The sequence below is a fragment of the Mytilus edulis genome, chromosome 7 (assembly GCF_963676685.1).
Source record: "Mytilus edulis chromosome 7, xbMytEdul2.2, whole genome shotgun sequence".
NCBI classification, from domain to species: Eukaryota; Metazoa; Mollusca; class Bivalvia; order Mytilida; family Mytilidae; genus Mytilus; species Mytilus edulis.
In genome coordinates, this window is record NC_092350.1 from 9,652,370 (window position 1) to 9,678,957 (window position 26,588).

Sequence of the window (26,588 nt, forward strand, 5' to 3'; positions counted from 1 at the left end):
TGCATTACGGTTAAATATAATTGACTACTTCCTATTTATTTGAACTCGGCTGGATAGTTGTCTAATTGGCAATCATATCTTAATTAACAATCTTTTTCTGAAGAACACATGCTAAGGGGATTCAAGAATTTGTGAACACCGTTTTCCTTGTTCGATAGCATACAAGCATTAAAAAGTTTGAGAAGATATATTGAATGTACAATTAACTATGAATAAACGTACAACTACTAGTACTCTTTACGAATTTTGACTTTTTTATTTGGTTCCATTAATTTCTAGGAAAAGATCCATATTGATTTTAATTGTAGTTATGTTGTATTTTGACGTTTCAAATTACAGATTGATCACATATCAAATGGAATAACACGCAAGACATACTTGTATAAAATAAGCCGAATGTCTCCGATTCCTCCAGAGTTCCCATCACAGTTTTGTCGAGGATGAAATCTTCTATCAATATTGTTGTTATATTTGTTGTCATACATATTGGACAAATATTTTCAGCTTGCAAGAAAGGTAGAGATAATCGATTTAGTTGTTTTTTTACTTTTGCTGTTATAACGCAACTTTTAAGCACCGCATTTAGGCTATTTCGTGGTTGCCAGTTTTTATTGGTGGAGGAAGCCGGAGTGCCCGGGGGAAACCACCGACTTTCGACAATCCTAGTCAATTAAGATTGAAGTCGAGGGCAACGGTTCGAACTCATAACCTCAGTGCTGACTGGCTAGTGATTACAGTACTTCTTAGAGCACTCGGTCACCAAGGCCCCTTAATAAGACAATCGATGAAGACTTTTTTTCTTCAATTAAGTTGTTGAGGAATGTTAAAAACTATTGAAAGCTGTGTGGTCTGTAATGTTTCTATTGCTTATTGAAAACAATTTATATTTTTACTTTGTTCGTAAGACTGTGTTGAAATTCTGTATATTGTAAGAGGGCAAATTACACAAAATATTACACTCCCTGATATCTGCGAAACAAGTATTTGTCGACTTCAAAGGAGAGTCTTACACCAGCCCAGTAGTCAGCACTTTTGTGCTGACATGAATTATCATTGATGTAGTTATATTTATAAATTAACTGTTTACAAAGTTTAGAATTTTTGAAAAACTTAAGGATTTTCTACCTCAGACATAGATTACCTCAGCTGGATTTGGCAAAACTTTTAGGAATTTTGGTCCTCAATGCCCTTCAACTTCATACTTTATGTGGCCTTTTTTTAACATTTTTGGATTCGAGCGTCACTGATGAGTTTTTTGTAGACGAAACGCGCGTCTGCCGTATATACAAAATTTAGTCCTGGTATCTATGATGAGTTTATTCACATAGATTTAGAGGACCCCCATATTTGTATTTCTCCACATTCAGTTTGAATAAGATAAGCTATCTATTTGGACATTCATTTTGTATTCATGTCGCATCATTGCTGTTTATTATAATGTTCATCAAAGAATCTTTTTGTCAAGCTTACAAGTATATTGTTGTTAATTTATCTGGATAATTAAACATTTTAAATTGTTATAATTATGCGAATATGTGTAACATGTAATGTCATATTGCAGATAATGGTTTATCTGAAGACCTGCTGAACCTGTTATGTAAATCTCGAAAACTTACTCAAATTGCAGGTATGTTCAACATTGTTGGATTTTTATATGTTTATGTATCTTATTATGTTTTTCTTGTTTTTAAATATTCGAAGCATACACTTTTTATACTTTATTGCATCGATTAAGATTTTTTGGTGAGAAGACTTTGTCTACATATGTTATACTAGTTTTGGCTTATTATTCATTTCCTTTGTTTAAAATAAATGAAGCTCAATATTTTTTTATTTGCTCTTAGGACTAACAAGGAAAACCATCCCTGCATTTACTGCATCGCTGACAACACAAAAGGCCCTTGCTGCAGGCGAAGTTATAAAGTTTGACAAAGTCTGGCTGAACACGGGGGATATTTATAGTCCATCAACAGGCATGTTTACAGTACCAATTGATGGTCTATATTTGGTGTCAAGTTCTTTGATGTCTGTTCAAGGAAAACATCTACACTGTCATATGTGGAAGAATGGTCAGTCAAATGTCGGAGCGTTTGGTACAGGGTGGTCTCAAGGTACCCTGAATGCTGTAATGGACTTGACGAAAGGTGACACACTGTCAATGCGCCACGGCAATTCCAGTGGGGAGGTTGTTTATGGTGAACACTGGTCAATGTTCTCGGCTTACCTCATTTCTAAATGAAATAAATAATCATAGTTCTACTATGTCTTTTTATATTTTGTCTTATTATTGGCACGGTTTATAATAATTGTCATATAAAATCAAACATCTTAAGTTTTTGTAATTGTATACAGATAAGCTAGTTGTAATCAAAACATTTCCATACATACTATATTGAGTATATTCAACACACCGATTTTATTTAACTAACTTTCTTGCTTTATTTCTTTTCATTTCGTACTTTCTCCATTAGTTTCTTAAAGATGTGGATGAAAATGAGCTATTAATCATTTGTTTTTGGCTTTGAACTAGGCTGGAGCAACTGCGTGATATCTTAGATCGATCATATGTTTTTTTTTTAATATCTTGGGCTTTTATGCTCAGTACCAATCCGACAAGCAAGTCATATCCAACTAGTTTAATGTTTGCAACGTCTATGTCCTGGTTGTTTCGTCGTATTCATCTCTGTCTTGTCTGTTGGCTGCATTTTACCAAGTAAAGTACACAATTACTTTTGGAACTGAAAGAAACAATAAGAAGTGCAATGACCAATGCAACTAATCTTCTTTCTTGTCTCTTTTTTCTCTCATCCGACATGTAAACTTGCTAGTAATTAACATTTCAAATATTTTGGCCACGAGCATCACTGAAGAGACATGTTTTGTCGAAATGCGCATCTGGTGCAACAAAATTAGTACCGTTGATTTTATTACTACCACTGGGTCGATGCCTCTGTTGGTGGACTATTAGTCCCCGAGGGTATCACCAGCCCAGTAGCCAGTCCTTCGGTACTGGCATGCAAATACGGATTTTTTGTGTTATTAAAATTTGCTGTTACAAAATATTAGAAATTATTATAAATTAAGGAATGTATCTCCCTCATGCAAAGCTCTGATTCCTTTCACGAATTTGACTATATTTTTTGGACCTTTTGGATTATAGCTCTTCATCTTTTATATAAGCTTTGGATTTCAAATATTTTGGCCACGAGCATCACTGAAGAGACATGTTTTGTCGAAATGCGCATCTGGTGCAACAAAATTAGTACCGTTGATTTTATTACTACCACTGGGTCGATGCCTCTGCTGGTGGACTATTAGTCCCCGAGGGTATCGCCAGCCCAGTAGCCAGTACTTCGGTACTGGCATGAAAATACGGATTTTTTGTGTTATTAAAATTTGCTGTTACAAAATATTAAAAATTATTATAAATTAAGGAATGTATCTCCCTCATGCAAAGCTCTGATTCCTTTCACGAATTTGACTATATTTTTTGGACCTTTTGGATTATAGCTCTTCATCTTTTATATAAGCTTTGGATTTCAAATATTTTGGCCACGAGCATCACTGAAGAGAAATGTTTTGTCGAAATGCGCATCTGGTGCAACAAAATTAGTACCGTTGATTGTATTACTACCACTGGGTCGATGCCTCTGCTGGTGGACTATTAGTCCCCGAGGGTATCACCAGCCCAGTAGCCAGTACTTCGGTATACTGGCATGAAAATACGGATTTTTTGTGTTATTAAAATTTGCTGTTACAAAATATTAGAAATTATTATTAATTAAGGAATGTATCTCCCTCATGCAAAGCTCTGATTCCTTTCACGAATTTGACTATATTTTTTGGACCTTTTGGATTATAGCTCTTCATCTTTTATATAAGCTTTGGATTTCAAATATTTTGACCACGAGCATAACTGAAGAGACATGTTTTGTCGAAATGCGCATCTGGTGCAACAAAATTAGTACCGTTGATTTTATTGTAGACAATGAATATTGTAGATATCAGCATGACTAGACAACAGCTTGTTAAAAGAACGGTTTGGATCAGGAGATATGTTACAGAGGAGTATTCTATAATATCATCACCTCCGGAATGAACAATACAAACATCTGTGACATCTAGAAATGTGTATTTCTCAGACCAAATGCTAAAATGTCTTGGTATACCTATTACTGTGGACAATAAGAAACACAAAACACAACAAATTGCAGCTTTTTGTGTGGTCATCTGATTTTTAGTTCAGATTGGAAAACTGATGGCTATGACCTTTTGTATCCCAAGAAATGTTGTGAGCATTGTTGATACATTGTGGAATGTGAAGGATAATATTGAGAGATGATGATATATAGAACAATACGGTTATGGTAAATAACACTCTACTCGTCGAAAACAAATATATTTTGACTGGAATATTGGTTCAAGTCCATAGCATGAAATCGCCGTTAACAACTCAGCTACAGCTAATCCTTGCATAAGTATTTTAGCAGGTGAACGCAAAGATTTACGACAAAGTATAGTAAATATGACAATGTTCATTAGCATTGATATATAGGATATTACAGAACCAGCACGGTAAAAATCTAGAATATTCTTATCCTCATTTACATTAAAAAAATCTCCATAACCAACCATTATTTATATCGGATGCTCTGGCTTGAAAATAAGAATTGTCATCTTATTTTCAGTACTCGGACAGCAAAATCAAATATTTATGACAAAGGAAACATACACAAATGACAAGGTAGATAAGCACATCATAATCTCCAATAATTCAAATTTCCATGACGATATAATTCACATGAACAAAAACGATACTGTTTTATCCGAGTCTTATTAAGCCATCATTTGTCTAGACGATATACATATTGTATTTACTCTCCCTTTATCTCAAGCTCTAAACTTAAAAAAATATATTTATATACTAAATGTGATCATTTCACGTGTTTTAATACCATTCTTGACATGTATATCTTATTGGGATCACTACATATTATATTGCAGCATAATACAAACCACTAATATTAATATATATGACAACTTATGTAAAATAACAATAGTTTACCCAAGGGTAAATGAAAATGACACTTTTTTTAATTTCGTGTATCCGAATCACTTTACTGATTTAATCTTCAGCAGGAACGCTTAAGGGGGCTCCTGGGAATAAATCAATTTTTTTTCTAATATAGGATTTCGCTATATCATTTTATAAATAAACTTTATGATATACTTAAAACAAAAATGAAATAAAAAAATGGGGTCACCATTCATTTAAGCTCACAATCTGCCTCCGGAAGAAGCACGCATTTGTGTTAATGTCCTTTTTTTCTGTTGAACTAATAGGAGAAATAGGAGAAATATCGAAATAAAAAAATAACTTAATTACAGAAATCGCTTAAATGTTACAATTATTTAGTTTATGTACAGGTTATTTGAAAACAATAATAAAAAATATAGGTCACCGATGTGTTAAAAAAGATATTTCAAATTTAATGCCAAAAAAAGGCATTTTTGCACCAAAGGGAGATAATTTGGAGCTTTTTCAATGATATAAACATTTTATAAGTCATCTGGGGCCAAACCGATTCGATTTTTTGGGTTGAATTTTGTATCATATCATAAATAATAACTAATAGTGTAATAAATAAAATTTGAATAGAAAAAATAAAGGTTTAATATTTGCTGAAATTTTTGTACCCACGTGTCAACTTAAACCGAAACATATTAAAAGCCGGGGATATGGAAAACGTGCTCACGCAAATGGGCATGTGTCAAAATGACAAAAACAGTTAAAAACATTAGCCAAATTCGTCTAATTTTTTCAACAGGAAATATATATTGATGTATATTAACATGACTTCATACAGTCATACAAAACAAGATCAATAGTCTAAAGATTGCCTTAGTAATAGTCTTTTTCCTTGACTTCCCTCATTCCACATTAGGGGCAAACGATACGATGCGAATATCGTCCTTGTCGAAATTTATCTTCAAAATATACCCTATTTGTAAGTTTTCAAAACAGTCTTCTTAATATATGTAATATATCATGGTGCTTTTTCTGGATCACATTTTTTATTATGTATGATAGCCCCCAAAAGTCAACACAATATTTACAAGTACCAATTTTAACAAGTTTCATTATTGCGGGTTGATATATATCACACTTCATATCAGATAATCTGTAAAGTCAAACTACTGATACACAGCTATGGTCAATATCGTATAGTACACAGCAACTTCAAATCAAAACTTGAAATATGGTAAGTGTCAGGCTGTCTGCAAGTCAAAGTACTCTTACATTAACCCATTAATTAGTACTCGTGTTACCTAATATAATACATCATTTCTGCCTTTACCAGATACCTAATGTTTTTATTAATAAGTTTAAATTATGGCCTAAAAAAACTGAACCAATTATAAATCAGAACTGCCTATGACGGTAATTTTTTTAATCTTATTAGAATTAAAAATAAAAACTTACAAAGGTAGCCGTCCTTACATTTTGTTCTACAAAATTTAATTCAATTTGTCCCAGTCGTTTTAGAGGATGTAATGAAAATGTTATTTCTCATAGCTTTCGTTTATATCCCTTTTGCCAGTAATGCCGCCAAGATCACCACTTGATGTCTACTGATTAGCACGAAATTGTGATATTTTAAAGGGTCTCCCAATACTCAACCCTATGAAGTTTGTAAAAGATTTTGCCTTGCAGTTTCATAAGAGAGGGAAAATCCTGGTATGATTAGTTCATTTATCGATATTTAAATCTCAAAAATCGAAAAGAAAAACTTATATTAAAACGAAATAAAGGAAATAGTATGTTCCCCAAAAGGAGTGGTACTACCTAAAGATTCAGCACAACGAACCTTATCTTTGAACAGTACTTGTTTGGCATTTTATTTTGATATGAGCGTCACTGGTGAGTCTTATGTAGAGGAAACGCGCGTCTGGCGTATTAAATTATAAGCCTGGTACCTTTGATATGTATATTATACGTTCAGGGAATACACATCCTTTTTGTATGGGAATATTCTTTACAAACACAAAATGTCGACATTCACATCAAAAGCTTACCAAACCTTTGATCGGATATTCAGTATTTACACCACTGGGTCGATGCCACTGCAGGCAAACGTTTTATCCCTAAGGGTTGTGGGAACGATTTCATATAATCTAACTCTGATAAAATAAACAGCAGCTTTGCAGTTTGACGTTTACTAGTTACTAACAAAAGATAAGGTGACGTTGCCCATTTGACGTTGACCTTGGATACAGTATTACTTCCGAGACGTTGCCGCTCCCGCTGTCTTCTCGACATTCTCGGGGCCTAAAACATACTTAACTTAGTAAAGAAACATAAGATTAAAGTCTTTCAAATTAATATTTTCACAGTTCTTTCACAGTTGAACTAACAGAGTTCACAAATCAAAATTGCATTTATAATATTAACAATAATTATTGCGCAACACATTTTTGAACAAATATGCTCGATCAATTTACTTCGAAAGTCCATAAAAGTTTTTAATGTTCTCTTTCGTTCGTTTAGCTTTAGTTTAGTTCTCGGATGGATAACTGTCGTTTTGTAACATAGTCTTTCTTATTTTGATGTGTTTTTTTTCTTATTCCGTGTCCGTGTTTTCACTCTCTATACGGATTTCTAGCGGATATAACTTTACAATGGGTCTATTTGTAATTTCTTTCTTAGTTATTTCGACTGCTGAACGAATATGATCTTGTTCTTGCCTGCCACAAAACCAGGTTCAACCCACCATTTTTTCCTTTAAAAATGTCCTGTACCAAGTCAGGAATATGGCCATTGTTATATCATAGTTCGTTTCTGTGTGTGTTACATTTTTAATCGTTGCGTCGTTTGTTTTCTCTTATTTTTGAGTGTATATTCACATTGCGATAAGACGTGTCACGGTACTTGTCTATCACAAATTCATGTACTGTGGATTCATTTATTTTCGTGGGTACCAATTTTCGTGGTTTGAGGAAAACTTGCATATTCGTGAGTATTTAATTTCGTGGTTTCGACAAAGTATGCATATATTCCTTTAGAAAATTTGCAATTCGTTGAATATTTAAATTCGTGGTTTCCCGGTACTCACGAAATCCACGAAAATTGGTATCCAACGAATAATAATGAATTCACAGTATTTGGTTTTGATGTTATATTTGTTATTCTCGTGGGATTTTGTCTGATGCTTGGTCCGTTTCTGTGTGTGTTACATTGTAGTGTTGTGTCGTTGTTCTCCTCTTATGTTTGGTGCGTTTCCCTCAGTTTTGTTACCCCGATTTTGTTTTTGTCCATGGATTTATGAGTTTGAACAGCGGTATACTACTGTTGCCTTTATTAATTCGTCATTTCCTTTAACAAAATCCTCAACAATTGCGGTTTTCCATCCAATTCTGGACTTCTCATCGTGAATTTGTACTAAGTCTCCAATTTCAATCCTTCTTTTATTATTCCCGGTTTTCTGGTGAAATTCTCTGAGGAAATCTGGTACTTTGTTTCCATCGATTCCAAAATTATTGGATTATTAACGATTGTCTCTTTGCACGTTTATCTAAATTCGTAGTGTTCATAAAATCAAAGTTATCAATATCAGTATCTTCTCCACGAGGATATGGCAGTGTATTAATGCGTCGTCCGTATCTTCTCCACGAGGATATGGCAGTGTATTAATGCGTCGTCCGTATCTCCTCCACGAGGATATGGCAGTGTATTAATGCGTCGTCCGTATCTCCTCCACGAGGATAGGGCAGTGTATTAATGCGTCGTCCGTATCTTCTCCACGAGGATATGGCAGTGTATTAATGCGTCGTCCGTATAAAAGATGAGCTGGAGTAAGAGGTTCCAAATCCACTAAATCTGAAGAAATGTAAGTTAAGAGTCGACGAAAGATACCAGAGGGACAGTCAAACTGATAAATCGAAAATAAACCGACAAATCTGCCTAAAAATGAAAAAGACAAACAGACAAACATTAGAACACATGATACAACATAGAAAAATAAAGAATAAGCAACACGAACCCCAAAGTAAATGTAAATGTTTTAATAATGTGGCATTTAGATATGTAGATATGTATTTCTATTTTAATAGTCTCGTATATTTTTTTTAAGAATGGCACATACATATATTTAATTTTTTTAAATATGTTTTCTGTATATTTAATTTTATAATTGTATCTTGTTTTAATTATGTTGTACAATACAATACAATTTAAAATGAAAGGAACTATCTTCATTATACTCAAAAACTACAATTGGAATTCGTAGTTAGAGATAAGTTGTACGCGGTGAAAAGGCATGAACAAACACATGCTAATAATTTCAGTTCGCAAGACACGTATATCTAGAATATTTGATAAAGTAGGGAACCCATTTTATATGACTGAGGAAAATACACAAGAAACAAAACACTTTGCTGGTTCCAATATAGATTATCCGTAGAATGTGTAATACATATAATACAAACATCAAGATATATACATTGTATAAAACAGAGGTTTTGTAAGTTAAAATACACGTGCCATTCTATTTATGAAAATAATGAGAGACTACTAAGTATTGAAATTTCAATAAATCTATTGTACTATGTATTTACCATGTATATAAAACATTTCCGTTTTAGATCTTTGAAAACATAACTGATAATCAAACGTATACAAATTATTTTTTCTACTTTAATATTAAAACAGGTAACTATTTAGATCGGAGCGTCACTGATGAAACTAGTGTAGACGAAACGCGCACCTGGCGTATCAAACTATGAACCTGGTACCTTCGATATTTATTTACGCCACAGGGTCGATGCCACTGCTGGTGGACGTTTCGTCCTCCAGTGTATCTTCAGCCCAGTAGTCAACACTCCGGTATTGACATATATATCAAGTGTATGGTCATTTTTATAAATCATGACTGTTTGCAAAAGTATGAATTATTCAAAATACTAAAGCTTTTCATATTATAGGTAGAGATTACCTTAGAGTCTTATATGGCTCAACTTTTTGGAATTCTGGTCTTCAATGCTATTTGGCTTTCTAACTATTTTGATTTGAGTGTCACTGATGCTTCTTATGTAGACGAAACGCGCGTCTGGCGTATCAAATTATAATCCTGGTAGTTTAATTACTATTAACACCACTGAGTCGATGGCACTGCTGGTGGACGTTTTGTCCCCGAGGGTATCTTCAGCCCAGTAGTCAGCACTCCGGGTTTGAAATATATGTCAATTAAATGGTAATTTTTATAAATTTAACTGTTTGAAAAGTATGGATTATTCGAAATACTGAAGATGTTCTTATTCCATGCATAGATTACCTTAGCCGTATTTGGCACAACTTTTGGGAACTTTGGGTCTTCAATGCTCTTCAACTTTATACTTGTTTAGCATTCTAACTATTTTGTACTAAGCATCACTGATGGTTCGTATGTAGTTTATCTAGAATGTATATAAAAACATATATTCTTTCTCGGTGTTGTAAAATTTTTAATCAGCAAAATCTCTACATCAGTGCAGGGGCGGATGCAGGAATTTTCGAAAGGGGGGGTGCTAACCCAGGGCAAAGGGGGGGGTGTAGGGGGGGGGGGTGCAAAACATATGTCCCGATACAAATGCATTGATCGGCAAAAATAAAGGGGGGTGCGCACCCCCGGAAACCCCCCCCCCTGGATCCGCCACTGCAGTGCATAGATCTTAATAGTGTATTGTCTAAATCTTGTTAGAATTCTGGTACACAAGGTTTTCTTTTTATTAATAGCATTTGAATATCGAAATTATTTTATTTGATGACTCCAAACATATATAATTGTTTTTTGTTAGAATTAAGTATGATATTAACTGAACAAATATAAGTAAATAAGTGTTACCAAATTTAAAAGCTTTAATAATTATTTAGTAATTAAAAAAAAAGGCTAAATTGAAAAAAAAACCTTTTCATTTAAAAACTATCTGAAGATGAATAATACCGTTCTCAATCCGCTTCTAATCTAATTTGTATCTTTCGCCTGGTAAAATTCGACCGAGTCTGTCATGACTGCGTCCTGATTCTACCGAATGTAATCCGACAGAGATCAGACAGTGAACCGAAGCTGACGGAAGTTATCCGTTCGAAAACTGTCGGCATACTCGGGATGACCAGGTACGTAATCCTATCACGGTCCGCTCTATCGCATTGTAAACGGCTTTGTCTGGTCTCAGTCGTATTGTACTCTGTAATTGTCGGGACTCTGACGTGGGTATCATTGACGAATTTCGCATTAATAACGGGACTGTTCCGGAACGGTTTCGTAAAGAACGGTTTGCAATCGACAAGATCTTGATGCAATCTGGACTCAATCGGCAGAAAAACAGCAATAAAAAAATTTCTCCAGATCATTCCCGTTCCACAGGACACCGTCCAGAATACACAGAACATTGTTAGGATTTTGATCCGATACAGCAGAATCTGTCACGACATAGGCACGAATGTAATCCGACTAGACCAAATCGGCTGAGTTTGCCCGAATGTTACGGGACGCACCTAATGCGGGGTTCACACATTGCCGATTATTGCTCCCGTTTGAGATCAGACAGCAATACGACACGAAAAGTGAAAAAGTTGGATTACTATCCTCAATTATCTGGAATGTCCTATCATTGTCTGAACGCAGTCGTTTAAGTTCGTAACAGATTCCTACGGGTCGGGAAGGGTCCGAATAGTTCGGCAAAGCACCCCAACAGTTAGGTGCGTCCCGTAACATTCGGGGAAACTCAGCCGATTGTGTCTAGTCGGATTACAATCGTGCCTATGTCGTGACAGATTCTGCTGTATCGGATCAAAATCCTAACAATGTTCTTTGTATTCTGGACGGTGTCCTGTGGAACGGGAATGATCTGGAGAAATTTTTCATTGCTGTTTTTCTGCCGATTGAGTCCAGATTGCATCCAGATCTTGTCAATTACGAACCGTTTTTGCCGAAAACGTGTCGGAACAGTCCCGTTATTAATACGAAATTTGTCAATGATAAACACGTTAGAGTCCCAACAATTATAGAATACAATACGACTGAGAGCAGACAAAGCCGTTTGCAATGCGATAGAGCGGACCGTGATAGGATAACGTTCCGACAGTACCTGATCATCCCGAGTATGCCCACAGTTTTCGAACAGATAACTTCCGTAACCGTCGGTTCACTGTCTGGTCTCTGTCTGATCTCTGTCGGATTACATTCGGTAGAATCGGTCGAATTTTACCAGGCGAGATATACAAATTGGATTAGAAGCGGATTGAGAACGGGAAAATCGGGATGAATTCGCTTTGAAACGGTTGAATATCGACGCTTCCTGAACAATATCTGATTGTTGTCGTGATTAAATTATTTGTTTTACAAATTTTAATTAAAGTTTAAATTTCCATCCACGATTCACAGGATCTTGATCAGACTTTTGACAAATTTTAATCGGAAATGGTCCTGTCAAGGACGGCAGTAAAAATCGTGAATGTGTGACCCCAGCTTAACTGTCGGGGTGCTTCGCCGAACGATTCGGACCCTTCTCGAACCGTTGGAATCTGTTACGAACTGAAACGACTGCATTCAGACAATGATAGCACACTCATCCAGATGATTGAGAATAGTATTCCGACTTATTTACTTTTCGTTTCGTATCGCTGTCTGATCTCAAACGGGAGCAATAATCGGCAATGTGTGAACCCCGCATTAATAAGATTTGAAATAAACACGACACATATATCCAATAACGGAATACGATTATCTCTGGTTATTCATGGTTTCATCTTTTCCTTTTTGATCACGAATGTGACCTACCGAATAAGACTAATTACCGGGTTTGTAATAACATGAGAAATGCGACGAGTGTCCTATGTGAAGCAAGATCAGCTTACTGTGTAAGTTCTACAGCTTCTCGGGAAATTATCTTTTCAGTGGAGCAAATTTGAATTAAATCTTAAAAGAACATCTGATTTAAAAGTGTACCTGGCATGATCTCAGTGATTAATTCAAAATAAAATTTTATTTCAGACATGGTATTTTCCATTGCAAATGTACTGTTTAAACAGGGAATAAATGTAAACACAGTAGATAAGCAAAATAGAAATGCATTGTTTCCTGCAGTTATAAATTGCAAAAAAAGATTAAAAAGAGATTATGGCAGGGATAACAAGAAAGAAATAATTTCGAAACTAATCCTAGTTGGCGCTAATGTAAACATCGTTGATGCATCTGGGAAAACGGCCCTTAGCATGTTTTGTGAGAAGGGTAAGTCAAATTTTGCTCTTTATGTTTGGACGCTAATTTGACATTCATTTTGTTCTAAAATGTCATGTGTTCCCTTCATGTTATACTCATAGCAAATGTAAGGAACGACTATGTGTATCCGACATGGTTTACCCATTTTTAAATCTAAACATAAATAATTTTTTTTGGGCATATATATTCGAAATAAAAAGACAACAAATTAAAAAAGATGAAAGTGAAAATGCTAAATAATAAGTTTAAATCACTTAAACAATAAGTTTTTGATAAGTTCTTGCGTAAAAGATAATAAAAATAAGAAGATGTAGTATGATTGATTACCAATAAGCGTTGACAATGAGAAAAAATATACCGTTTAGTCAGCTATCAAGGCCCCGACATGAAAAATATGAAACAATTCAATTGAGAAAACTAACGTCCTTATTATGTCATAGAACGTCTCGTAATTTTTCTCATAAAAATCTTCGGAAGGTACCAATATCTTGTAGATAAATATTCCGTATCATCTTCACAAATAATACACGATTATCGATCTTGAAGTCTAGATTCTGCATGGGCACTGGCTTTGTTTTTCAACGTTTTATACTACTCTTTTATTTGTCTTCATGAATATTGCTATTACTGTTTTTTGTTGATATTCATTTCACGTGGCCATGTCATTGTACTTCCCGTCGTTGTGTTATTGTTCTATGATAATTCTCGTGTTCTTTTCTTTCATTTTTGCTAATGTGCTATGTCTATAAAATAAACTCATCATAGATACCAGTATTAGATTTAGTATTTTATATGCCTTTTGGTGTATCTTTGATTTATATGACGTGGCTCTATACATCGCGTTATTGTGACATTGTAAAATTTTTTTGTGTTATTGTCTTTCATTTTTGTGCTTTGACTGTAGCCTTTCTGTGTTTCTCTTTTTTATATACATATATGACGTGACTCTGTAGGCTATTGTAGATTTCTGTATATTTGTCTTTCATTTTTGCTCACTACTATATGCTTGGTCTGTATGCCATTTTGTTCTTCTTTGTTACACATTTGTTTGTTTTTATAGTGATTAAGATTAAAATTATAACACAATGTTGACTGCTGTGCTATGTATGTTTGATTTGTTTACACACCGTTGTCAATATAATGGAACTTGATGCAACTGTCATACAAGTCAAAATCAAAAACTCAAACACATCAATCGAATGGATATCAACTGTCATATTCCTGACTTGGTACAGGCATTTTCTGAGTAGAAAATGGTGGATTTAACCTGGTTTTATAGCTAGCTAAACCTTTAAAATGTATGACAGTCGCACAAAAATTCATTATGTTGACAATGCTATAACAGTCTGAATTACAAAACGTTATTAACCAAGTTAGTTGTATTTCGCACCAATTGGGTTCATTTCTATTTCGACTTCTATCTCTTATATCTTTAATTTGGGAGGATGCATTTCAATCTCACACTGGATTGAATAAAACATAAAGTACATTACTTTTGTTAGAAATGATCCATTGGAAAACGGTAGAACGATCATTTATAGCTATGGTAAGATATTACTCACAGTTTCCTGATCATTTATAGCTATGGTAAGATATTACTCACAGTTTCCTGATACAAACATAGTTGGTCAGTGCAGATGTTCATTATGTTATGTTCATGAATATTGAACACACATTCATTTTCAATTTATCCATAGGTTAAATATTAAGTTTCAAACAAAAGTATATTATATCGTATGAACTGAATTAAATTTTACATCTGATTTGCAATAGGGTCAAACATCGATATTGGAGAGCTACTGTTGAATGCAGGTGCTGAGCCATCTAGTAAAGACTATTGCATACAAAACGTGATGCAGAATAATATAAAAACCTCAAACGACATTAAATGGATAAACTTTACACAAAAACTGCTTCAAAAAGGAGCAGATCAATATGTTTGAGAATGGGAAGCCCAACGTAGTTGAAGCTACAAAGAAAGATTGCAAACTTCTTGTCGAAGAGATGATCATATGTGGTACAGATATAAATGTCTGCGACTCTATTAACAGATCAGCCCTTTATCATGCATGTAGTCTTGGTAAGATAATATTTAAAATGTTGCATTTTAATTTTGCCTTTTATTGCAGTAACTTAGATCTAAAAATATATTTATTTTAGTAATGTGAATTGTCTAACATCTCTCTTTTGTGAGATTTGCATATTTATAGATAGTGTGACTGCTGTTTCCACTTGATAAGATATAAAAAATGTAAATCATATTCGATTGCTATATTATTTCTGTATTCGCTTGGAAAAATATATTAGTTTTATAATACATTATACATCCATACATTTATCGAGTATCATTTGAGAATGATATAAAACTGATATTAAACCAATATCTGTCGTCCACGATGTAGGCTTAGGAATGTGCTTGATTGTTTAACGTGTATTCAAAGTTCGACAAGTCAAATCTGTTTCTCTGGACCATTGTATTATATTTTATACTTTGTGTTTTGATTTTAGAAAAAGCAAAAGACAGAGATGAAATTGTTCATCTTCTTGTTCAGAATGGTTCAAAAATAAATACGTTATCAACAAATGGAGACAAGGCTATAGATATATTGTTAGAAAAAATACTGGAGGATACAGTGCCTGGATGGTCGCCAGTTTATGACATGCAACTATTCAACTTTCTAATCAGAGCGGGATCTGATTTATGTCCATTTGTTTTACCAGAGAGACAGGAAGAATCATTTACTCAACGAATGTACGTTGATATGATACTTTGTTTTATCTTTTTAGCATCTTTTGTTTCATTTTTATAAAAACGAAATTGCGAATAGAAATGGGGAATTTGTCAAAGAGACAAAAACACGACCAAAGAGTAGTCAACAGCCAGAGGCCACCAATGGGTCTTCAACGCAGCAAGATAATCCCTCAATCTAAGGTGTGTGTTTGTTTGTTGTTTTTGTACTAAGTAGTTTCTAAACAGTGGTAGGTAGGTGATAGATTTCGTGAAGACTGAAAAAGTCAGGTAATAAGTCAGTTGTCAGTTTATTTTCGATTTATGAGTTCGACTGTCCCTCTGGTATCTTTCGTCCCTCTTTTAATACAAAAGAACAATAAAAACCAAAACAGAACATAAGATAAAAAGGCAGACAGCATCCTTATCATAAAAAAAAATGATTATAACAATTCACAGGTTAATAAGATCGAGTAACACAAACCAACTTACCCGAAATATTAGTGCTACGGGATGATCAGAAATTCCCGCTCCTTCTTTGAGACCTGTAGTTTTATGCTGTTAAAATTTGCTTTTGGGTTTCCTATGTCCAGATGTTTGTCTATTTTAAATGTTTGAGATGAAATTTTTCCTCAGTTGGGTTTTTAACCGTCAGTCATTCTTTAAACGTTCTTTGGGATTGTTTCTCAAGAAGATTGCGTCTTGCGCAATTAAATCAGCTATTCATGTAATTAGAATTGACGTTTATCTAATTTTAGAGACGGAACAAGTACTAACAGGGCCCAGTTGTTCAAAAGTGTCGTTAGGCTAACGATATCGTTAAAGTGTCGTTAACATGTCGTTATAATTTAACGATAATGTTAAGTGTTGTTCAAAAATATTATCGTTAACTTTTGTGTTAAAACCTCGCTAACTTTAATCATTTGTTTACCCATGATTAAATGCTAACGACTGCGTTAATCATGGCTGGCTTAGCATTGTACAATGTTCCACCACAAAGAAGACCGAGACATTTTCGAAACAGGGACGGCTTTTCGTTGGATTTCAGTGATGAGGAGTTGAGGGCCAGATACAGATTCAGCAGACACAGCATTATGGTGATCTCAGACCTTGTAAGGGATGATTTACAGAGAGGGACACGCAGAAACCATGCACTCACTGTGGAACAGCAAGTCATGGTTACCCTAAGATTTTTGGCCAGTGGAAGTTTTCTGCAAGTTGTTGGAGACACACTTGGTAAGAATTTAATTGATTTTATTATTATATTTGTATTCATTCAGTTATTTGTTTTTACCGTCGATATCTTTGTTGCCAATTTCTTCTTAAGTCATCATGGTTTTAATAAAAATCTCCTTTTAAAGGGTTGGACAAAGGCACAGTATCAAGAGTAGTACAGGACACTACGGCCGCATTATGTAAGAGGCAGAATGAGTTCGTTAAATGGCCAAGAAGGGACGCAGAAAAAAACAAAATAAAGGCTGGGAATTACAGAATTGGAGGGTTCCCCAATGTTATTGGAGCCATTGATGGAACACACATCCGAATCCAGGCACCTACCACAGATGAAGCATCCTATGTTAACAGAAAAGGGTACCACAGCATCAATGTGCAGGCTGTGTGTGATGCAGATGGCGTGTGGTATGTTTACGTTTACAAAGTGTAATGTCCCTTATAGCAAAAACAAAAATTAAAGGGAAGCAAGTCAACTAGTGCCTTGCAAAACTCGTACCTTGACAGCTCGTACCTAATTTGAACCATTGCATACCTGAACCATTCAAAATACAAGATATATGCATACATACGAGTGCTGGTATATGGATAATAGTTTCCACGTATTCAATGGATTTTGAAATTCTATAGCATATTAAGTGGGACTGTCTCTTAAACTAAGTTGCAGATGTGTTTTTGATCCATGACAATTCAAAGTTAAGATAAATAGATAGAGTTATTCCTCTTTGTACTGGCTCCCTCCTATCATGTACTTATTTTTCATAAATTGTTCTAAATCATATCTAATTAGTAACAATCAGTTTGTAAGTCAGATTGCATGTGTTGTTTGTTGGGATATTGTATAAACTTTATAATTTGTGTTGATTTATATATGCTCTTTCTTAGGAATAAAGATATTTGAATTTGAATTCAATGGAAGGAAAACATGTCCTTATTTTTTTTGTTTAACTAAATTTTCTAGTTGAGAATTTCATGTGCTCTATAATGAATTCACTATTTTCAATTACAGGAAAATTTACAAATATCAACTCATCATGGCCAGGAAATGCACACGATGCACACATCTTCAGAACTTCACAGGTAATATGTTAATTAAGTCAAATCTTTCTTCCATTCATTTTTTATTGTTATCATTGACTAATTTATGTATAATCTTTGAAAAAAAATGGATGTGTCTTGAACGAGTTAAAAAATTGGTGCTGATGAATTATTTTTCATATATTTATGCCTTTTGAAAGAAATGATTAAATATGGAATATTGCCCCATAAGAGCCCTTAATTATGTGTACAAATCTTGCCAGATTTTATGAAGTTTATACTGTACGTTTTATAATCAATGCTTTTGATGCGTTTCAAAATCAGCACTGAGTAATTAATTTTTAAAAGAGTTCTGCCTTTTAGAACAATTAATTATATTGGTTATGACATTTCATTATCTGAATCCTTAAATTAAGAGACTTATAAATTGTTTTAGATTGTTTTATTTAGTTATTGCCCTTGTATCTTAAATAGATAACATATATGCAATGCATAGAATATTGTGTATAGGCTTTTATCACTGTTGAAGGCTGTGCAGTGACCTGAAGTTGTTAATCTCTGTGTGATTTTGGTCTCTTGTGGAGAGTTGTCTCATTGGCATTCATACCACATCTTCTTTGTTTTTATATTGGGACTCTTCTTTAAAAAAAAAAATTCTATCATCCCTTAATTTACATAACATTTTGTCCAGTGGAAACATGATTGTGTTTTACATATACCAATTTCATTGTTTAGGTATGTACACACATGGAAAGGACACCGAATTGGGAAAGTGGCATCTTACTTGGGGATAGTGGATATCCATGCCGCCCATTCATCATGACGCCTTACGCCCGTCCTGCAAATGAAGACCAGACAAGGTTTAACAGGCATCATGCTAGAACTAGATGTGTTATAGAAAGGACATTTGGGAGATGGAAAAGGCGTTTTCATGTACTTCATTCAGAGGTATTAATCTAAATGAAAAAAAAAAATAAAGTTAGGGAACAAGTATTTAAGGAGGGGGGAGGAGGAGAGGTGGTAATGTTGTGGTTTTTTTTACTAAAATAAAGCAGATTCCCTTCATGACTTGACATGTTTAATTCTAAATAGAGAATAATTTGATTCATTATATAGTGTCTAAAAACTAAGAACTGAAATTTAAAAAAAAAAATGCATCTGAAGCATGACCGAAGCGGGACCCCTCTTAGGCAGTAAGTGGACCCTCACTTGTGAAAATTTTTGGATCTGCCACTGTATAAAAAGTTAAGAATTATAGGTTAATTATACGTCTTTCAAGACGGAGCATAGGCGGATCCAGGGGGGGGGGGGGCTGAGGGGCCCGGCTCCCCTCTTTCGTGGGAAAAATTTGGTTGATTATATAGGGAATCATTGAAGCATGACTGGAGCGGGCCCCCCCCCCCCCTTAGGTCAGTCAGCGGGCCCCGTCTTAGGAAAAGTTCTGGATCCGCCACTGCGGAGCCTTGCATAACAGTAAACAGTGAGCTGTTAAGGGCCCAAAATGACTAGTGTAAATCATGTCAAAAAGAAACCAAGAGTCTATTCTATAGAAAATAATAAAAAAGAAAAAAAAAAAAAAAACCACCTATGAATAACACCTACACTCGACAACCATGGAACAAAACGCTTTATAAAGATTTTGGAAGAGTGTCAATAAGACTGCTAAGGCAGCAACCATTAGATTCTCTAGGGGGGGGGGGCTATGGGTTTTTTTTCTGGACAAATTTTTTTTTCCGCCTGCGGCGAAAAACAATTTTTTTCTTTCAATTTTAGCATTACATATAGTGGCAGCTGAGGGTGAAACAAACAATTTTTTCTTCTTCTCAGAATCAAAAACAAATTTTTTTTTCTTCCAAAAACTAGAAACAAACTTTTTTTTCCAAAAAAATCCATAGCCCCCCCAGAAAATCAAATAGTTGCTGCCTAATGTCATAAGTTCATATTTTTTTTAATAAATTTTAATATTTTTTTTTGACTTTTATTTTATAGATTCGTATGAAACCTGAAAAGGCATGTAGTATTATCATGGCTTGTGCCATTCTGCACAATATAGCTTTGTGGATGAATGAGCCTGAACTGCCAGAAGATCAAGAAGAGGAGATGCCTAATGTAGACGCAGTGTACAATGGAGCCAATGATGGAAGGAGAATTAGGGATCACATCACTCAGATGTACTTCACCAATTAAATTCACACATTAAATTCTTAATTACCTTTCCACCTTATTTTGTTACTCTTTATTTTTCTAGAGGTAGAAGTTATGCTTCCCACATAAATTGTATGTACAGACACTTTAGGTTACGAAGTTTCAATCTGTCTTATGACTTTTGTCATCGACCTCTATTTCATGGTTCAGCGATGGCAGTTAAGTTTTTCTGTCTGTCATGTGAAATTCTCAATCATTATTTATAGGTAAGAAGTATTTGGTCTATTGAATTATTGCTAGGTTTCATATCAATAAGTAAAATTGAGAATTAAAAAGGGGAAATATGTCAAAGAGACAACAACCCGACAATAGAGCAGATAACAGCTGAAGGCCACTAAAACATGGTTCACCTGACCTCACCTAGGAATAAAACATATACCGTATAGTCATTTATTCAGTTTTTGTGATATTTGTAGTTATAATTGTATCTTTAAGACTTTCTGCATAAATTGAATGTTAATTAGCCTCAAAAAGCACTTGATCCTATTAGTGTGGGCACTACTGTTTATAATTGTGTTACCAGTGGAAAATAAAAAATCAACGAGACAAAGAGTCAACATATTTATATATATAATATATATTTAAGATAAACAAAACAAAAAGAGAACAACAGGTTAACATTAGAAATAGAATCTTTATATTCTACTGCTCCAAGAAAGACAGCAACCCTGTAGTAAGATTGTCATCAAGCTTGCTGTGAAGTCTTTCATATAACTGAATTTGGAGGTTGGTTTTAATCAGTTTTCTCTCCAAAACTTGACACTGCAGACTGTATACATCATCAGCTGTCTTCTTCTTGGGTTTCTTTTGTGGTGGCTCCTGTTCATCAGATCTAGAAAACAAGGAGATGAAACATAAAATAGTATTCACCAGCAGGGCTCTAAAAAGCGACACTTTTCTAACAAGCAGGACATAAAAAGGGACCCTGTGTAACCAGCAGTGCATGAAAAAGCAACCCTGATTTGCGATACACTCCTACCGCTTTAGATAGGAAGGAAATACCCCCACCCACCCCACCCCCATCTCCCCCACCCCAGATCTGTTCAGGCTTCATTAACTTGCTTACGTTGTTGTAATAATATGATTCAACTTATAACTTTGTAATGAAACGAAACTCAATCTGGGAACATAACTACCACTTACTATAATTTAAGTTTTTGGTGAAAGAAATAATTTGTTTTGGATCCTGAGAAATTGTTTGTTTCACCCTCAGCTGCCAATATATGTAATGCTAAAATTGAAAGAAAAAACTTGTTTTCGGTTTGTCGCTAAAAAAATAGATTGTTCTTCGCCAAAGGCGAAAAAAAAAGTTTGCACAGAAAAAAAAACATAGCCCCCCCCCCCCCCCCCCCCGAAAATCAAATGGTTGCTGCCTTAAAAATTGAAACGATTGATGCTTTATGTCAAGGACCACTTTTCCTTTTATGTTGGAGTGCCTTGTGGTTATTGTGAATATGTTTTATGTACGATTGGGCGAGATATAACAACAGTTCTTTATAAATAGATGATCTATAGTACCAACACAGTGGCGGATCCAGGAATTTTCATAAATGGGGGCCCACTGACTGACCGAAGAGGGGGCCCACTTCAGTCACGCTTCAGTGATTCCCTATATAAGCAACCAATTTTTTTCCCCAAAAGGCCCCCCCCCCCTAAATCCGCCTCTGCAACAATGAGGTCAGTTTAACATGTATTTTCCTGGGAGACTGAACATTTTAGGATATACACATATTATTCTTAAACATTATATGCTATAAAGGATTAATGCTGGTACAAATAAGATAATATAAAAATGGCAAATAGATGAAGAATAGACAAAAACAAAACAAAAACCATATTTACTTAAATGCCACTATATATTAATTTTTGGAAATTAGTATGGTGTTCATTATCACTGAACTAGTATATATTGTTTATGGGCCAACTGAATAACGCCTCCGGATGTGGGAATTTCTGGCTACATTGAAGACATGTTGGTGACCTTCTGTTGTTGTTTTTTTTCTATGGTCGGGTTGATGTCTCTTTGACACATTCCCCATTTCCATTCTCATTTTCATTACTTAGAGTTTACAGTATACCTAACAGTCAGGTCAGTCCTGTTCTGTACCATCTCGTGAACAACTGTCACTGGGGCTGCTGCAGGAATTGAGGCATCACTGATGGCATTAAAATGAAAGTCCAGGCGATTTCTCCATACTTCCTCCATCTCCTCATTCACTGTACTGGATTGCACATCCACACTGGACTGTGATGTGTTTTGTAATTGGTCTGAAATAGTTATATGTACTCATTAGAACAAACTACATAAGTCTTAAAATCATTTATTCAATTTTATTTGTTCACTCTTATTTTTTTTAATTCCCACTATTTTTTCAACTATTAAAATTGTATTTTATTGTAAGCAAAAGCCAACTTTTTATCTAAGATAGTTTCAACAAGTACACAGTGTTTAAATCAAAGATATTTGTATCAGTATCACCGTGATCGTAAAATAAAACCTTGATGGTCTGGATGTTTTTTTTTTATTTATGAATTGTCTAGGTCATTTTCTTGTTCTTGATATTTACACAATTTTTGTCAATTTTTGTCTTTATTTTTTTCCCCATTATTTTGCATTCTGAAAAAAAAACCAATCTATGCCCTATATCTAGTATCTATAAACCGTATATGGGCATTCAAAAAGGAGAATTCGGTAGACGAGGACAAAATATGAATATTTTATCATGGTAAGATATGTAGGTGTTTAGGGGTGACATAATTTTAAGAAAAGACTTTTTTTTCTCTCACAATAGTTGTACCTTTGTGTCCTGAATGATGGATTATGAAGGATATAGTGTTGTGCATCATAGATGGAATGTCAGAACTGACTGATAAATTGAAAATGTCTTTGTGTTTCAAGCTGAGATATGAAGTTAATTCATCTCTCTCTTCCTCAGAGATGCCTTTAGTTTTGTCAACATAATCATTCAACAGGCTATCTCCAACTTTTGGCAATGATTTTAATGGCTGGTAATTCTGAAGATATTCTTCAATTTGACCCTTCATCTCTTTTGCTTTTTTTACTAAGGAGGAGGGCCTACCTGAAGGAAATATTACATATTTACTTCATTTGAGAAACTGTTTTTATGCAAAAAGTAGTAAACTTAAAAATAGGCACTTAAATGCTCTGATTATATTTATTTTTCCAAAGTAGGGCGAACGGACTCGATGAGCGAACAGACACGGGGCGAACATATTATTAGGGCGAACGATCCCGATACCGAAATTAACAGGAATAAGGGGGATAAAAGGAGATGGGTTATCTTAACCGGAAAATGTTTAAAGAAACGCATTTCATGATGAGCAAGAAATAATTTAATGCATAAAAGCAAAATTCACGATTGAATGTCGTATTAGAGAACTCACAAATTAATGCATATCAAATACAAAAAAAAAACGTCGTACAAAATTTACCCTTAAACACCCCCATAAATATTTTGCGATGACATAAGCGGCTTGTGTTCGGCGCCAAGGATAGCCAAGTTGCAGATAGAATCATGAATTGTAAACAAATAAGCTACATAAGGTGAGATTTTGACACAAACTGCAGAGCATTTAGCTTATAGGAATGATTCAAGAAAGCACACAAGACTGTCATTGAAAATGTCACAGTCTACAACTCAATATTGTAACGATAAAAATGCATCTATTTTTATTTCGAAGGTCAGGGTCACAATTTGGGATTCCCCCTGTATTTGTAAACATTGCAGACGATAAATAGCCTTTTGATTAAAATGTGTCTTGTAAATTTCGGAATGAAAAGACTGTTTTAAAAGCATTATTACAGTAATTTGAAAACATTTTAAACATATATTACCTTCTGGTCCCTCAATTAGAGTTTCCTGACCACCGGGAACCCCACGGAAAGAGGCAGTGTCTTTCATGCAATTAATAATGTTCTCCTCTGCTTGGGAAGGCTGGGTGGGAGGAGGACCACCACCAGTTTGTGCTCTTTCCTTCTGTACTGTTGTAAACTTTTGCTTGGCCCCACGGGTCAGGTTTCTCCAGCGGTTTCGAACCTCTGTCTCTGTCCTGAGACACACCCCCAATGCATTCACCTTGGATGTAATTTCCTTCCACATTTCCTGTTTTTTGGCATTGGTAACCTCTGGGGAATGCTTCCCCTGGAGTAATTCTAGATGTGTTGTAGCCAGCTCACTTATTAAATTACTCTCAACTGCTGTGAAATTTAGTTTTCTGTCTCTTGAAGTTTTTACAGACACATTTGTAGCCATGTTGATTAATACAGGAAGTTTAATTTTACAAAGAATTGTGGGAATTTTATTTTTTTAATCACATCGTTAAATTTTAACACTGCGTTAACTAACATTGTCGTTAACATTTTTTGAACAACAATATTTAACGCATTGATTAGTTAGCGACTGCGTTAAGATTTAACGACTCGTTAGGCTTAATCATCGTTAAATTTAACGACACTTTTGAACAACTGGGCCCTGATCAACACTTCTTACTCTCATTAACAATGGACTCTTCAAATCAGTGGAATACCTTATTCAATGTGGATGGGAGACAGAACAGGAAGTCTGGTTTAACGATTTTGATGTATCAAATGTAGATTTATCGGAATTTGATGTCGGTTATAAAAAAGGAGACAAAAGAAATATTGGAGAAGTAAAATCTGAGTTCAAAGCATTTCTTGATAGTTTGGAAGTAGGTCCAAAGTCTTTATCCGTTATTTGTCGAAAAAATATAAGGCAGCAACTTTTGGTGGCTTCAGATGATACAGAGATAGAATCAAAAGTTAAAGTTCTTCCAATTCCAGAAAAAGTGCAAGCGTTCCTCTGTTTAAAGGGTTTTGCTCAGGATAGAGAAGTTCTTTCATGGGAAAGTACAAGAAAAAGAAAGTAATGCTATACTTCATGTACAATAATGTAGTTGGTTAATTTTACAATGCTATATATACGTATTTCAATTTAGAAAAAAAGTCTTGCTCATATTGAAAGGTGGCCCTAGTAAGGAGTAATTTATTGGTTTTTGTGTGTAACTGTACAGTATATTTTTATTTGTGTGTTGTTTTGTTTTGTACATAAATCAAGAAGTTGGTTTTCTCATTTGAATTGTTTCACATAAATACACTTTGGTATGTTGAGGCCTTTTATAGCTAGTTATGCGTTATTGGCTCTGTTCATTGTTGGGGGCCGTACGGCAACCTATAGTTGCTACTCCTATGTAATTTGGTCTCTGCTGGATATTTGTCATATGGTCAATCATACCATGTATTCTTTTTTTTATTGTCACAGACAGAAAAACACTCATGTAAACAAAATGCCTCAAAAAGTATTTTCATGAATTTGAATTATCTTTCTGACATTATAATATTCAATGCCATAGTTTAAAGACTATTAAGAATGTGTATGGCCACTGCCTTTTGGTACAAAAAGAAAAGCAATTATTTTTTTATTACTTGCTACATCCACTGAAGAGAATCGATAGAGGCATTCAAATAAATAAGTCAAAAACGATCTGACAATGAAGACAAAAAACAGTATACAAAACATAAAGACTGGGTTGAGTAACACAAATTTCACCAAAATCCGTGGGTGATCTCAAATGGTCTGGAATGATAAACAAATCTATTTCCACATGTTGAACCCGTCAGGTTGCTCATCTAGTACAGACACTGTGATCAGTTTGATTTGACGTGTCATATTTAAGAAAAAGAGAACAGGATTGTTGTTAGGACTATTGGAACATACACTTTGTCATCATTTCATAACGGTCAACCAACTCGTGATGGCGTTCGTAACATTTGGTTTGATAATTGTTTTGTAAGCAGCAACCCTCTATTTCAAGGCAATCTAATGGGAAATGCAAGCTCTGGAACAATGTACCAGCTAGGACTAAACGAATGTTTGTAGAGGTTTTTGATATGTAAGCTGGGCCACTAACTCACTTGGTTTATCTTGCAGATCAAATGCTTTTGTCTGATGCAAAGGATGATAATTGTACTAAACATGCAGTTTAATTCGTATTAGGTATACTGTGAATAACGAATATAGGAAGAATATCGCATTTCAGATCAGAGTATTGAATTGTATTATATTATTATTGAACATTGTATTTAATTG

General features: G+C 34.6%; 3 protein-coding genes across 4 annotated transcripts; 2 read left to right on the forward strand and 1 right to left on the reverse strand.

The window, feature by feature from the left end:
• Positions 1 to 440: 440 nt before the first annotated feature.
• On the forward strand, positions 441 to 2,239 carry LOC139482768 (collagen alpha-1(X) chain-like). Its single transcript, XM_071266831.1, has 3 exons — positions 441 to 516; positions 1,562 to 1,627; positions 1,845 to 2,239. The coding sequence occupies exons 1-3, from the start codon at positions 441 to 443 to the stop codon at positions 2,237 to 2,239; spliced, it is 537 nt and encodes a 178-aa protein (XP_071122932.1).
• A 15,897-nt stretch (positions 2,240 to 18,136) lies between these two features.
• LOC139529880 (putative nuclease HARBI1) lies at positions 18,137 to 20,475 on the forward strand. Its single transcript, XM_071325832.1, has 3 exons — positions 18,137 to 18,297; positions 18,991 to 19,203; positions 20,245 to 20,475. Exons 1-3 carry the CDS (start codon positions 18,190 to 18,192, stop codon positions 20,440 to 20,442), a joined length of 519 nt encoding a protein of 172 aa, XP_071181933.1. The 5' UTR covers positions 18,137 to 18,189; the 3' UTR covers positions 20,443 to 20,475.
• Positions 20,476 to 21,008: 533 nt separating this feature from the next.
• On the reverse strand, positions 21,009 to 24,952 carry LOC139529879 (myb-related transcription factor, partner of profilin-like). Of its 2 annotated transcripts, XM_071325830.1 has the most exons (4): positions 24,317 to 24,952; positions 23,259 to 23,540; positions 22,539 to 22,728; positions 21,009 to 21,292 (listed from the first exon to the last, which is right to left on the reverse strand). In XM_071325830.1, the coding sequence occupies exons 1-4, from the start codon at positions 24,732 to 24,734 to the stop codon at positions 21,103 to 21,105; spliced, it is 1,080 nt and encodes a 359-aa protein (XP_071181931.1). In that variant the 5' UTR covers positions 24,735 to 24,952; the 3' UTR covers positions 21,009 to 21,102. The 2 variants fall into 2 exon arrangements, with proteins under 2 accessions (XP_071181931.1, XP_071181932.1); XM_071325831.1 differs by lacking the exon at positions 23,259 to 23,540.
• Positions 24,953 to 26,588: the final 1,636 nt, after the last annotated feature.